Genomic DNA, 15,252 nt, shown 5'->3' with positions numbered 1-15,252 from the left:
TACAGCTGAAGCTCCATGTTTTTAATCTCCATCCTTCTTGCAACACAGGTCAATATTCCATTTGCCTTCTTAATTAATTGCTGCCCCTGCAAACCAACTTTGTAATTCATTCACAAGGACATCCAGGTTTCTCTGCACAGTAGCATGCTGCAATTTTTCACCATTTAAATTGTCCATTTTGCTGTTATTCCTACCAAATGTATGACCTCACATTTCCCAATGTACTCCATCTGCCAGACCCTTGCCCACTCATTTAATCTATCTGTATCCCTCTGCAGACTGTTTGTCCTCTGCACATTTTGCTGTACCACTCACCTTTGTGCCATCTTCAAATTTTGACACACTACATTTAGTCACTAACTCCAAATCATTGGTGAAAATTGTAAACAATGATGGTCCCAACACTGGTCAGAGGCACACCACTAGCCAACCAGAAAAACAACCATTTATCTCCACTCTTTGTTTTTTACAGGGGCAATATACATTAGTTAGGCAGCTCTTTTACCTGTGCAGACTGTTGGAAACATTATGCTGTAATAAATCTGGACAGGTTAGGTCAACCATAATATTCTTGCTATTTTCAATTATAATTTCCTTTTGGCTGAGTAGAAAATCTATTTTCACACAAGTGTGGTAAACAAGGACACAGGATTTGACTTTTCTAGACCTTCAAACATCAAGATGGCAGCTGGTTTGGACTAAAAATTCATACACAGCATGTTAAGGTGGACATAGCTGTTTCCATGATTGGCGAGTCTAGAACCATGTGACATGATCTCATGATTAGGGTAAGCTATTGAAATCTGTGAAGAGGAATTCCTTCAGAGGGTGGTGACCTTTGGAAAGCTCTACCCCAGGAAATGTGCAAGTACAATTACCAAGCATGTTCAAGTAGACAAATGTTATCAAGGGTTTGGAGGTGGCTCAGGAATTGGGCAAAGAGGTTAGTGATCAACCACAATCTAATTAATAAGGCACGGCAAGATCAATGGGCTGAGCTGCCAGAAATGATTCAACTTAGGATAGTAGTGGTCTAAAGGATTGAAAAAAAAATCAATCAATCAAGACACATCTGTATCAGTCTTTGTCCTGCCATCTGCTGACAATAATGATGTTTCCCCAGAATAAATGGCTATTTGGCTAGGTGTGAATTCAGGCGAAAGTGGTGACCAGAAGCCAGGCTCCCAGTTGGATTCAATCTCAAAAAGGTTCACTAAACAGCCCCATATGACTTTGGCTAGTTTTCAAGCCATGGTTCATATGAGGAAGAAGATTGTAAAGAAAAAGGAAATACAAAAACTGGATCCGAGAGTGGGAAGAGGGAAAAAGAAGATTGCTGCACGGTTTCAGAAATTATAAAAAAAAACTGATTGACCTAGATCAGGAATGCAATGTACAAGGTTCTCAAGGAGTGCTAGACTAAAGGTCACCATCAAAACAAATCAAGAGCAGGGCTGAAGAGGTTTTGCTGAGGTGTATCATTTTGCTCAAGTCTATACACAAGACTTGGATTGAAGGGAAAATTGTTGTTTGGTGAGAATTGGTGACCACCACATTAAAGGGAAGGAGCTGGAATTCCACCCAAAGAAGATCAAAAGCTGAAACTGCTGTTGTATGTGCTGAGTGGACTGTCTGACATATTTGTGAATCTTCGAATTTGCTATTTAATGAGCAATTTATATTGAATTATTGGTTTATCCATTAATTCATGCTTAGCAATCGTACTTAAATTTTGACCTTTGCCTCACCTGAGATTGTTTGGTAGATTTGGGTCTTTTGTGTTATGTGCAATATGCACAAAACGTAAATTAGTGAAATCCTTAAATGATTAGATTTAAATTGTACAGCCTCTTACCTTTGAAGTCTCTTTGAGTACTTGTCTCAAGCTGTTGAGATTGTGCTATTGTTTTAATCAGTTCTTGAATAACTACACGGTCACTGGTCCCAGCATCACTGTAACAGAAAAATAATTTGGGATTCTGATCTGTTTAAGCTAGAAGTATGACAGCTGAAGGATGCACAAGATGAAACAAACTTGGTGATATCCAATATTCAACACAAACTTTATTCCTACAAGCTCAGATTGATGTCATTGGTAAGCTATTTAATCAGGGGAAAACGATATATAACCAAACAATTCTGCCCATAAATAGAATCAGAAACTCCAGCTGATTCTTCCTCTTCCCAAGTCCAGGAATTTTGCTGCAAATTGTAGTCGGAGCATCAGCACAGATCAGGATTTGAATCTGGTTCCACTAAATAAGATTCATTTTGTAATGTTAAAAGATTAAATGGGACTCTCTCTCTCTCTCTGGACACTAATGTGATATTAAAGAGTTAAACTGCGCTGAGTGAACATTTTGGAAGTGGGTGGGGACAACATTCATGCAAGAATGCAAATGATAGTCCAATTAAACAGTCATTTGCTCGTACTCTCCATATTATCAAATTAAACTATCGTTCAATATCTTCCGTTCAGAAATGCTTTCTAGCCACCCCCTGAAGCTAGGTATGTTGCACCCGCATTGCCTTGGGGAGTCACTGAGTCAGGAAATTAGCAGCATAACGATTCTGCAGGATTAGGATATTTACATTTGCATTATTTCTTGAGGATGATTTCATCGTACCATTGTACCTGGGGTAATATGTGACTCTGAGGAAGTGACTGGGGATTGTCTTGAGTGGCATGTGACTATGGGGGAGTGGCCAGAGTATCTGTCAGCATGACCAACTAACCTGTATAAAAGGGGGTATATTCTTTGTTCAGTTCCTCACTTTGACTTACCTTCGCATGCATGTGAAAGTGGGGGGGGGTTGACTTAGCTTGTATAAGCTTTAATTAACTTTAAACTGTTTGCAGAAGTTGGTGTGCGCGAATTGCATCTGGTGTGTGAAACCTCAGGAAAAGAACCTAACAATTTCCTTAGAAGCAGAGTAAAACATACTGAGGTTCCTTTGAGAGCCATGCACATGTTTGGTTGAAAAGTCCAACTGAAAATGCATACTAGAACAGTATCAAGCCAATATGCATTCGATATAATCAAACAAGTATGATAATATCTCTTAACAAGCTGATAAGAAAGTATCTAGAAATGTTGGTCATCATGTGTGTCTCTGTGCAGAGAAAAAGCAAAGCAATTGGGAAGGAGTTCAAATTCTCACTTTTCTGGGATCTATGTTTGAATTCAAACGGGATACCAGAAATGGCCTTTTTGCTAGCTCAAGGGGTATCATGCAAGACTAGATCAGTTAGTTCTGAAAGCTACTGAAGAGAGAGGCATGTTTCAGAAACTTTTCATCTTGCGCTCTTCAGGACAAACCCAAAAATGGCAAATTCAAGTACACAATTCAAGGCATAGTTTGGTTAGAAAGACAACTCCAGCCAAGGCCCTACACAGAAAGCAATGGAACTACAAGTTTCTCATTTTTCTGAATAATTTTAAAAAAAAGCTATGTAAGCCTTGAGCATATTCCTTTGTCATATTGAACAGGTACTATGAATGTATATGATCCACGTTGAGACTTCAATTGATTTTAGTGTAGCTATTACTGCACTCAGCAAGTGCAGCCCAATCATGGAATCACATCCAAGCATGCCAATATTTGTTGGCATTTTGCGAGTTAAATGAATAGGTCAAACATGAACAACTTGAGGAATATTAAATTGACTATATAGACTTCTGAAGTTCAAGACAAAATGCCTATTGTTATATGCCATTCTGAGAGAGTGCTGAACTATCCTGAATGCACTAACAAATACACAAACAATTTAACATGATCAGTTGAGTTGATAACATGGTTCATTTACATTTGCTGGAAACAAGAGTCAAATACACTCAATAAAAAAAGTTACCAATCAAAAGAAGACATTTACCTGTTAGTGTGAAGGGCAAGGCTAGTAGGAGTAGTAATTCTGGATGACTAGAGCAACTGAGCTCTGGTCAAATAAAAACTGGAAGCATAGGTCAGGTATAGACAACTGGGATCGAGTGAACCTCTTGAGAAGTACACGAGCAGTAAGAGTGAACTTTAAAAGGAAATCAGGAGGACAAACATGGGACATGAGAAAGCTTTGGCAAATAGAACAAAGGAGAATCCAAAAGGAGAGATTTTATAAGTACAGTAAAGGCACAAGAATAACTAGGGGGAGAATAGGGCTCCTTAGAGGTTAACATGGCCATCTATATGTGGAACCACAGGAGATGAGAGATACTAAACGAGTATTTTGCAGTGTTTACTGTAGAGAAGGACATGAAAGCTAGAATAATTGAGGAAATAAGTAGTGATATCTTGAAAAGTGTCCATATTACAGAATAGGAGGTGCTGGATGTCTTAAAATGCATATAGATATATAAATTCCTGAGACCTGATCAGGTGTTTCCCAGAACTTTGTGGGAAGCTAGGGAAGCGATTGCTGGGCCCCTTTCTGAGAAATTTGCATTATTGATACCTATGTGTGAGCTGCTATAAGAGTGGAGGTTGACTAATGCGGTGCCATTATTTAAGAAAGGCTGTTTTGAAAAGCCAAGAACTATAGACCAATAAGCCCAACATCAGTGGTGGACAAGTTGTTGGGAGGGAATCCAGAGGGACAGAATTTACATGCATTTGGAATGGCAAGGACTGATTAGGGATAGTAAAGATGGCTTCGTGCATGGGAAGTCATGTCTCACTAAATTTAGTTTTTTTTGAAGGGGTGACACAGAAGATTGATAATGGCAGAGTGGTAAACTTGTTTATATGGACTTCAGTAAAACATTCACAAGGTTCTGCATGGTAGTAAGGTTAGAGCACATGGGATCCAGGGGGAGCTAGCCAATTGGATATAAAATTGGCTTGAAGGTAGGAGGTAGAGGTTGATGGTATAGAGTTGCTTTTTGGACTGGATGCCTGTGACCAACTGTATGCCACAAGGATTAGTGCTGGTCTACTGTTTTTCCTCATTTATGTAAATGATTTAGATGTGAATATCAGAGTCATAGTTAGTATATTTGCAGATGACACCAAGATAAGTGGTGTAGTGGACAGTGAAGATTATCACAGGGTACAATGGGACCATGATCATGTGGGCTGATGGGCCAAGGAGTGACAGATGGAGTTTAATTTAGATAAATAGAAGTGTTGAATTTTAGTAAGGCAAATTAGGGCAGGACTTATACACTTAAATGGTAGGGTCCTGGGGAGTGTTGCCAAACAAAGAGATCTAGGGTTGCAGGTGCATAATTCCAAAACTAAAGGGCATAGATTTAAGGCGAGAGGAAAAAGAAAGATTTTGAAAAGGACCTGCGGGGTATCTTTTTCAAGCAGAGAGTGTTGCATGTATTGAATGAGCTGCCAGAGAAAGTGGTGGAGACTGATACAATTACAACATTTAAAAGACATAGATATTGGAGTAGGAAGAGTTTAGAGGGATATGGGCCCAAATGCTGACAAATGGGACTAGGTCAGATTAGGATGTCTGGTGGCATGGATGGGTTGAACGAAAGGGTCTGTTTCCTTGCTATATGATTCTATGGAATCAACACACAACTTTCATACATTTATATTTACGTAAAAGTGATTCATAGGGACAAAGATATTTGACAGTGGAAATAAGTACAACTGGACATATGGTTCTTAAGAAATGGAGCAGGACACACAGTTGTTTCTGTTCATCATTATTATAACATTTCACCAAAGCACAACCTCAAAGCCTAAATTCCAATGGATGCTGCAGCAAACTAGGCTATGACATAATAAACACTCCAGTATCATCATTTACACACAAGATATCTAGAAAGTGGTACACCCAATGCTTCCATAGAGTGAATTGTAAGTATTAGTGAAGTACAAAGGCTTTCATCTTGTTTCAATCCTCAGAAATTGACACACATCAAGATTAATGGAAAATTGGCATCAAATGGTCAGAGTGCATAGCAAACACAAATTTCAAATGTCAACAACAAAAGCATTTTCAACTTGCCAGACAGACCTCACCATTTTTAGATTAAGACTCTTACAATTGCAGATAACTGAATAAAATTTTCAATATTTTAAGCACCTACCTTGCATTAACTTCAAGATGATAGTTGCTTGCTATTGTGCTTATTTCCAGCTTCTTTTTGGATGGTGTCTGCAAGGATGCACAATAAAGTAGTCAGAATTTACAATATGAATACTTCATGCCAGTTTGATTTGTCAGAGTTCGACCATTAGTTTATAGGAACAACCTTTGTCCATCCTGAACTTGAAAATTCAGTGAGCCACCTTCTTGAACCTTTGTAGTATGTGAAAGGATACAGTTTGATGAGATTGGCAAAAAGACAGACAATGGATGTCCTTGATTTAAAAAAAATTGATAAGACTAAGGAGAGAGAAAGGATCCCAGTTCAGAAAATTCAGAGGCAGAATTAGTTTGGGCAAAAAAAATTAGAAACAGCAAGGGGCAGAGAATATTGATAGAAGTTGCTTACAGGCCATCTACACTAGGTAGGAGCTAGAATTGTTGGCTACACAAATCAGTAAGTAGATGCACATATATAGTCAAATACAGTGATCAATGAGGGGCTTTAATCTTCATACAGGATGGGAAACCCAAATTTGCAGAGGCAGTGAGAAGTACATGGACGCACTAAAGTTAGTTTTGTGATAGTATGTTGAGGAACCAAGGAGGGAAGAGTTATTTATGGTCCCAACCTAGTAGTAAAAGAGCCCCATTGGGCAGCTATTCCCAAACTATGCCTCGTGACCTCAACGCCACTGTACCCACATTAATACAAACACCAAGGCAGCATCTGGTTCTACGTCTCTCACCACTGCTTTCTGGACTAGGGGTTCCTATCACGGCCGCTTCAGACTCTTTTGTCACCAGGGAATGTAAAGAGAGATGTAGTAAAACCTCGGTCACTGATAATCATCGCATGTTACATTTCATGCCTTTTCAGAAGCGTTTAATTTTTTTCAAAGCTCAGCCCAGACCATGGCTCATCTGTGGGAGAGCACTCCCAATTTTTATACACATTTCCAGACATTAGTTAGGACAAATGTGAGAGGTTGACAGGGCTGCATTGATCTTATAACTTGCTGATGCCTAGCCTGATACCAAGTGGTCCATCTGGCTTTGTGAAAGTTTATTTACAATCTGAGTCAACTGGGTGGCTTGCTTAGCCATTTCAGAGGCAAGTTAATAATACACCACGCTGTTATGGGTCTAAAGCCAAACATAAAATGAGACCAGGTAAGGACAGTAGATTAGCTTTTTGAATAACAATCATGCAGTTGCCTTAAGGGGCAGCAAAAAAGTCAAAGCTACAATCAATTCAGCTTCGATTTTATTGAATGGTGGTGCAAGGTTAAAGGGGTTAAATGGTCCACTCCAAATTACAATGTCACTTAAGTTCATGAATACTGACCTTTGAAATCAATTTTGAAGACGACGACTACCTGAAATTAAAATCTCCTAGCTGCCCTGGCGGGATCTGAATTCATGCCCTAAATCATTAAACTCAGAGGCCTGAATTAATAGCACTGTAACATAACCATTAGTCTAGTATATACTACAACAACTGATTGCAGTGTAATGTAATCATTACTTCTTCCAAAGAGCATTTTAAAAAAAATCAATAAGATGCATTCCATAACTTCCTCTAAATTCAAAATTTGGATCTGGTGACAGGAAACAAAGTGGATCCCAGTCTTCTCACAACTGTTCATTTTAGACCACAATTGAAAATACTGTAAAATAAGACATGATCTTTACAGGGCATAAGTAGATTGTGGCACAGTAATTTGAGGAAACATTCAACAAGCTACGCAGTACCCTTCATTTTATCGAGGGAGGCACAAGACAAAAGCATGGAATTCAAGAATACAGAAATCAGCAGTTAGCCTAAAAATCACCGGCAGCACAATTAGATCACAGGTAGAAAACATATTCATATTCCCACTCCGATCCTATCCAGTTCGCACACATTTGAAGGGAGGAGTTAGTGTTCAGACAGTTGTGAACCCTGAATCCCTCATAGGGATTGGGAAATCTGTTGGTTGGGATCATTGAAGGCAATATGCAGGATCACAAATTTGCAGCATTTAAAACAATTAAATATACTACACACTAATTTTGGGAACAAGCACCATGTTGGTTGACCAGTAGATTCTGCTTTAGAATCATACTGATTTGTAGAGATGACTAGATGACAATGTACAGTATTCCAAATTGATGATGCTAATAAGAACAGAAGTCATTTAGCAAATCTTCCATAAATAACTGTTCCTATGGCACTTGCAAAAACAGAATTTTCAGTTACTTTGCTCAAACTGCACTGTGAAAACAAAAACACTGAATATGTAAAAAAAGCATATAGGTTATTCCACAAACATACCTAAATTCCAGATGAAAATTATATTGATTCAAAATAGCTGCAATTTGCTGATAATTACATTCATACACACAATCCAATTCCTTACTGTAATTGTTTGGTGCTCAATCCTTAGCTTCTCTATTCCTGCACCATAAAGCTCCCGAAGTAAACACATTATCCTAGTCTTCTTCCCTGAGCCTGAAGGTCCATATACCAGCAAGTGAGGGAAATCACCACATTGAACCTGGTGGAAACAAAACAAAGATCACTAAATAGCCACTGAAATTTGCTTGATAAATACAGTGAGATGATACTATTTTGATCATTATTTGAAAATCGCTGCTTAGAATAAGAGTAGTGGCTAACTCATGTAGAATTAAGTCCAAAGAGCCAAACAAAGATTTATTTTCCAATGACAGTAATGTATATTGTTAAGGAATATATTTAAAAAATCAGGTTTACAGCACAGAAAGCAGCAATTCATCACATCATCCTTGATCCGTTACTTTTAGACCCATCCATTCGCCCTTCTCATAAAACTGCTTTAAATGCATATTTTTTGAAATATTCATAGAAGTCACTCTCAGTTCTGCTGCACTTCTGTTTTGACCATATTTTGAAAGTACTTGTATGGAAATAGAACATTTTAGGAGGCCCTTAGATCATGAAATACACTAGGCACCATTTTTTTGATTTCACAAACTTGAAAATTACACCCAAATACAGGTAGACAAGCCTTTATCCGAAATCCCAAAATCCGAAAAGCCCCAAAATCTGAAGGTTGTTTTGATAAAGTTTTTTTCTCATTAACAAGTTTGTTTGGCGTGCAAACAGTTAACCCAACTCCACACCCACTTAATGCATGTCACTCAGAAGCGATGTGGGTGGGCATGGCCCAGCACTTGCAGTGCCTAAATTCTGTCTCAGGGCCTGTAGTACTCACAGTGAGTCTGCTGTTCGGTAAGACTTTTTAAAAATTTCACAGTCAAACTATCATTTATTCCAAAATTTGAAAAATTCTGAATTCCAAAAATGAGGTGTTCCTGAGTGTTTTGGATAAAGGATTATGTACCTGTAGGTATAATGGTCAGCAAACTGTAAAAGAATATCATTTAAGGAAGGAAAGTATTGTGCAGATGGTAAATGCAGTTAATTGTTGAGCTTTCAAGCAATCCATTTAACTGTTTCAAAAGGAAAAGAAAAATCTTGTTTTGCACTTAACCACATCACGAAAACTTAATATGAAATTCTATACTATTTTGATCACTGCTCCTGTTTTAAAAAATTCTCAAGGTCAGGTTCGTAGGAGAGTAGTCTGACACAGAACAAACGACCAAGAGGCGAGTCTGCTAGAATATGAGCATTTTATTCCCCGCAGCGCCGCCACAACCAGGTCTCATACTTACAACAGGTCTGGCTTATACTCACTCTACATGTTTCACCACATTCCATTGCTTGGCCCAATACCTCCATTCCGGTTAGATTCACACATGTATTGGGACATAATTTTTAACCGTTTCACCACAGCTCCCCAAAGCATCCTTCAGTATAAAATTTCCAAATACCTGTCTCATTGCATATTATCTTGTCTAAAACAGCCTATTGCTTAGGTGACTCCACATATTTGTTCCATCTTGGATGCATTTCATGAACTAGTCCTCAGACCTATTGTGGTAAGCAAGAGGATTGGGCAAGTTTAAAAACCAATAAAAATTGACCAAAGCACAATAAAGACAAGGAAAATAAACTTTGAGGGAAAACTTGCAAGTGATGTCAAGCTGAACATCAAGAGCATCTCCAACTACATTAAAAGAGCGAAGTCAAAGTGAAAAGAGGCCCCTTCAAAAGTGAGCTGGAAATGTGTTGCTGGAAAAGCGCAGCAGGTCAGGCAGCATCCAGGGAACAGGAAAAATCGACGTTTCGGGCATAAGCCCTTCTTCAGGAATGCCCGAAACGTCGATTCTCCTGTTCCCTGGATGCTGCCTGACCTGCTGCGCTTTTCCAGCAACACATTTCCAGCACTGATCTCCAGCATCTGCAGACCTCACTTTCTCCCCTTCAAAAGTGAGCCTGGGCAAATAACAATGGGAAACCAAGAAATAGCAAAGAAGTTGAATAAATACTTGTAAAAGTCAATCTTCACAGTAAAAGACATGAATAGCATTCCAAACTTACTAAAAAGATTCAAGGGGCAAAATAAGGAGAGTAAATAAATACAATCACCGTTTCACAAGAGAAAAATGTGCCAGGGAAGCTTGCCTCATTACACATAACCAGATCTAAAATAAACTGTTCTTGGCATCTGTCCCAAACACACTGAATGTTTGTTCATGGATACCTGTCAATCTGACTATCCCATTTTATGTCAATATTAAGTCACCCATGATGATATACTGACTTTGTTAAATGTCCTTATTATTACCGGAAATATTCTCTATCCCACCACCTAGGTTCTCTTAGGGGGCCCGCTGGTTTTCCTAAGAGTATTTTTTTTTAAGATTTCCGTTCCTCCACATATATGGATTCTATGTCTTCTGATCCAATATTATTTTTTGCTATTGCATTTATACCACACAACGCTATACCATTGCTTCCCTACCTGTCACTTTGAAGTCACATAAATACTGTATTCAGTTTCCGGCTTTGATCTCCTTACAACCATGTCTACTGGCGGCAAAATTATTCCCATTAACTTGTCTATATGATGTAATTTATTTATTCTGTTCCAAACTGAAAAGTAACTTGATATATAAATTTGCCCTACATTTGTAACTCAGGAGGCAGACATTAAGAGTAGCTTTGTCATTTCTACTATATACAACTGACATAGTACAAATGAGACAGCGTTCCTCCTGGACCAAAGATGCTGCATGGACAACGCAAATTACACGAGAGTAGTCATACATAGGGCAGCATAAAGTACATAAGTGCAAAACACACAAGACAGCACAGTAATCCTGACAAGACAAAAAGGCACAGTGGTGGACATGTTAGGGTAATAATGAATGATCATTAATAAACTATTGTTTTAGCAGCAATTCATAAAGTCGTGCAAAGAATTGCAGATGGAAGAGAGTGTGATTATAGAGCGTTAAGGAGCCTGATGGCTTGGGGGAAGAAACTATTGCCCGTCTGGCCGTGAGAGAACAAATGCTCCGGTATCTTCTGCCAGACAACAGGAGGGAGAAGAGTTTGAATGAGGAATATGTGGGATCATCCACAATGATGTTAGCCTTGCGGATGCAGTGTGTAGTGTAAATGTCCATAATGGAGGGAAGAGAGACCCCGATGATCTTCTCAGCTGTCCTCAGTATCCATTGTAAGGTCTTACAATCTGAGGCGGTGCAATTCACGAACCAGGCAGTGATGCAGCCGCTCAGGGTACTCTCAAAGAACCCTCTGTAAAAAGAGGTGAGGATTGGGGGGAGGTGGGAGATGGGCTTTCCTCAACTTACACAGAAAGTAGAGACGTTTAGGCTTTCTTGGCTATGGAGCATGTGTTGAGGGACCAGGTGAGATTCTTCGCCTGGTGGACGCCAAGAAATCTGCTGCTTTTCACGATCTCCATAGGAGAGCAGTCAATGTCCAGAGAATGGTCGCTCCGTGGCCTCCTCAAGTCAACAATCTCTTTAGTTCTGTCCATGTTCAGAGACTGATTGTTGGTTCTGCACCAGTCTGTTAGCCACTGCACCTCCTCTCTGTATGCTGACTCATCATTCCTGCTAATGAGACCCACTACAGTGGAGTCATCAGCAAACTTAACGATATGATGATTCGAGCAGTGCACCACTGCAGAGTCATGTCAGCAGGGTGAACAGCAGTGGACTAAGCACACAGTCCTGAGGGTCCCTCATGCTCAGTGTGATGGTGAAGCTGTTCCCAATCCTGATTGACTGAGGTCTCGCAGTCAGGAATTCCAGGATCCACTTACAGAGGGAGGTATTCAGGCAGGGCAGACTCAGCTTTTCAATCAGATGCTGAGGAGTGATTGTGTTGAATGCAGGACTGAAGTCTATGAACAATAATCTGATGTAGATGCCCTTCTTGTCCACGTGGATGAGGGCCAGATGGAGGATGGTGGAAATGGCATCATCTGTTGAGCAGTTGGGACGATATGCAAACTGCAGGGTGTCCAGTGAGGAGGGCAGCAGAGTCTTAAAATGCCTCATTACAAGCAGCTCTAAGCACTTCATGATGATGAGTGTTAGCAGAACAGGGCGGTAGTCATTGAGGCAGGACACTGAAGACGTCTTCAGCACGGGGAGTATCTTCCTCACTGCCATGTCATTTTATGCCTCAAACCGTGCATAGAAGTTGTTCAACTCATCCGGGAGGGACGTGTCATCAGCACAAGCAAGTGATGCTGTTCCGTTGGTTGGTAATGGCCTGAATGCACTTCCACATGCTCCAAGTATCACTGGTCTGAGTGTTATTGATGAACAAGAAACACAAAGTTTACCAATGGTCTATGCTAATATGATGCATGAAGTGTAGTACAGAGATTTTTTCATTGCAGAAGTGCCATCTTTCAGATTAAATATTAAATCAATGCTACAATCTGCCCACTTGGAAAGATGGTACTATTTCAAAGAACAAGACAGTTATACCAAATTTTCTGGAGAATATTTATCCCAAAATCAACATCATGAAAACCAGTTAGCTGGTCACAATTAAATGCTTGACTGTGAGTTTACTGTGTATACATTGACTGCCATGTTTTCAATACTACAACATACTAAACAATACTACAAAATGCTTTCAGAAGTCCAGTGAAAAGTTCTCCAAACCACATGCCTTTAGCTTTCATTTTGCACGGATTTAATTTCCTGCAAGCTGCCCCTGTAGATAGGTCAGCAAACCTATACATTTATCAAAAACCATTCAGATGGTTTGGGCTTCACTGGTTGACAGCATTTAAATTTCAGTAATAGTGCAATGGTAGCATTCCTACCTCTGAGCCAGGTGAACTGGGTTCAAGTTGCACTTGCTTCAGAAGTGTATTATAACACCTTTGAATAGGTTAGTTAGAAAATATCTTCAATATCTCTGAATTTGGTTGAAGGTGGTTGACTTCACCGCTCTCCAAAATGGTCTAAGAATCTAAATTTCAAGGACCATTAAGAATGAGCAAATACTGGACCTGCCAATAATGCCCACATCCCACGTAAGGCTAAATGAGGGAAGAGACTCAGCACAACTGGAAACAATACAATTCTACCCAGAGATTAGACATCCTCAGTTTAAAAACATTATCAAATACAGCAAGAAGAACGGAAAGATGAAGGCAATATCAGCAGAAAACTATCATTACGGCACAGCAATCGGCTTCCTTCTTTGCAGCAGCAATGCTGACGGGGATAAAATTCGCCACTTGATCATAAACTGCAGAATAAATACAATGCCGTACACCTCCGGCCTTACACTCTATGTTATGATCAACACTGGAACGGAGAAGACAGAGCGCTATCACTCACCAGGTTACGGAGCTGACTGGCCTGCTCCTTATGGTAGTCCAGTTTGCTGAGAGCCGTTGGCCGGTATTTGTCCACCCACAGACTCATTGTCGGTTGTCGGTAATCGGTAACCCGCCACCCGCTTCCCGCGCTCACAAACCGCCACCGCGCGCTCGCGCGCTTCTCCTCAAACAGCCTTCCGGCCACGCGCAGCCGCAGTACGGTGTGCACGTGACTGATGACAGCCATCCAACTTCTGCATGAGAGCCGGATACATTTCTGACCTCTTGCTTTCTTTGTACAGTACTTACTTGGAAACTCACAACATCTACCTTTTGGTTTTGCACATTGCTGCTTCATTCAGAACTCAAAAGAGCACAGTACATTTCTATCCTTATGCCTTTTTACCTCTGACACAAAACTAGGCAGTTTGTCATATTCATTTGTAATAAGGAGGTGGAAATGTTGATAAGTGACATATGTCTCAACCAAATGCCAATGTGTGAGAGGTAATTTCGGTTTAAACTTTAAGATGTGCCTGGACCAAATGATGCAGACGGTGCAACAAGTGACAGCTGGAAGGAGGGAAAAGGGAGAGCCGTGGCAGGAACAGGAAAGGGGAGAGTCGTGGCAAGGGCAGAGGAAAAGAGAACCATGGCCGGAACAAAGGAAGAGTGGAGGAACGCGAGACCGCGACAGGGAAACGAAGAGGACACTCAGATGTTACTATTGTAATGAAGAGGGACATTTTAAACGGGAGTGCTCCCGCTACAAGCAGGAGGTGAGGTCGTACGCCCTGATGGAGGAAGATTAGGGAGGTCGGGGGTTCCTACCCTTGGGGCAAAAGGACTATCGACAGGAACCCCTGGTAAACTTGAAAGTAGGGCCCCAAGGCTCGGAGATCACATTTATGGTGGACTCGGGAGTCGAAAGATCAAGTATAATCCAAATACCTCCCGGCATCCGAGCAGGAGGAAAAGTTATGGGGGTATCTGGAATTGGAGGACAGAAATTACAAGTCCCAGTGTTGGAGGACGTGGAAATTGGGTATGAACACAGAACTACTCAACGAGACTTCCTTCTACTGCCATCGGCGGGGTTTAATTTGTTAGGAAGAGACTTGCAGGTCAAACTAGGGATCGGAACGGTACCAAGTAACGGGGAAATGGTGGTAAGGTTGTTCGCCCTCGCCGAAGAAGATGATCAACAAATAGACCCGGAAGTATGGTACCGAGAGGGGAACATAGGGGGTCTAAACATCAAACCTCTCCAAATCACCATGTTACCAGGAAGAGGCCCGGTAAGAAGGAAACAATACCCGATTGCTATGGAAGGACGGGAGGGGTTACAACCTGTGATAGAAAGATTAATCACAGATGGACTACTGGAGGAATGTATGTCCCCTTTCAATACTCCAATACTCCCTGTGAGAAAGCCGGATGGGACGTATAGGCTGGTGC

The 15,252-nt window shown here is 40.5% G+C and overlaps 1 protein-coding gene across 2 annotated transcripts in view; it reads right to left on the bottom strand.

The window, feature by feature from the left end:
• The window catches only part of rfc3 (replication factor C (activator 1) 3), an 83,114-nt gene extending 69,095 nt beyond the window's left edge, over positions 1–14,019 (bottom strand). The window contains exons 1-4 of one of the 2 annotated variants that reach the window (XM_043692069.1): positions 13,814–14,019; positions 8,446–8,583; positions 6,045–6,112; positions 1,856–1,953 (exon numbers count right to left, since the gene is read on the bottom strand). In XM_043692069.1, coding sequence (XP_043548004.1) covers positions 1,856–1,953; positions 6,045–6,112; positions 8,446–8,583; positions 13,814–13,900 — 391 coding nt within the window. In that variant the 5' untranslated portion in view covers positions 13,901–14,019. The remainder of the gene's footprint in view (positions 1–1,855; positions 1,954–6,044; positions 6,113–8,445; positions 8,584–13,813) is intronic. The other variant, XM_043692068.1, reaches the window with a different exon arrangement.
• Between the last annotated feature and the right edge of the window lie 1,233 nt (positions 14,020–15,252).

The sequence above is a fragment of the Chiloscyllium plagiosum genome, chromosome 6 (genome assembly GCF_004010195.1).
Source record: "Chiloscyllium plagiosum isolate BGI_BamShark_2017 chromosome 6, ASM401019v2, whole genome shotgun sequence".
Lineage (NCBI taxonomy): Eukaryota > Metazoa > Chordata > Chondrichthyes > Orectolobiformes > Hemiscylliidae > Chiloscyllium > Chiloscyllium plagiosum.
Note: the sequence above shows the minus strand (reverse complement) of the source record. Positions and strands in the feature narration are given on the sequence as shown.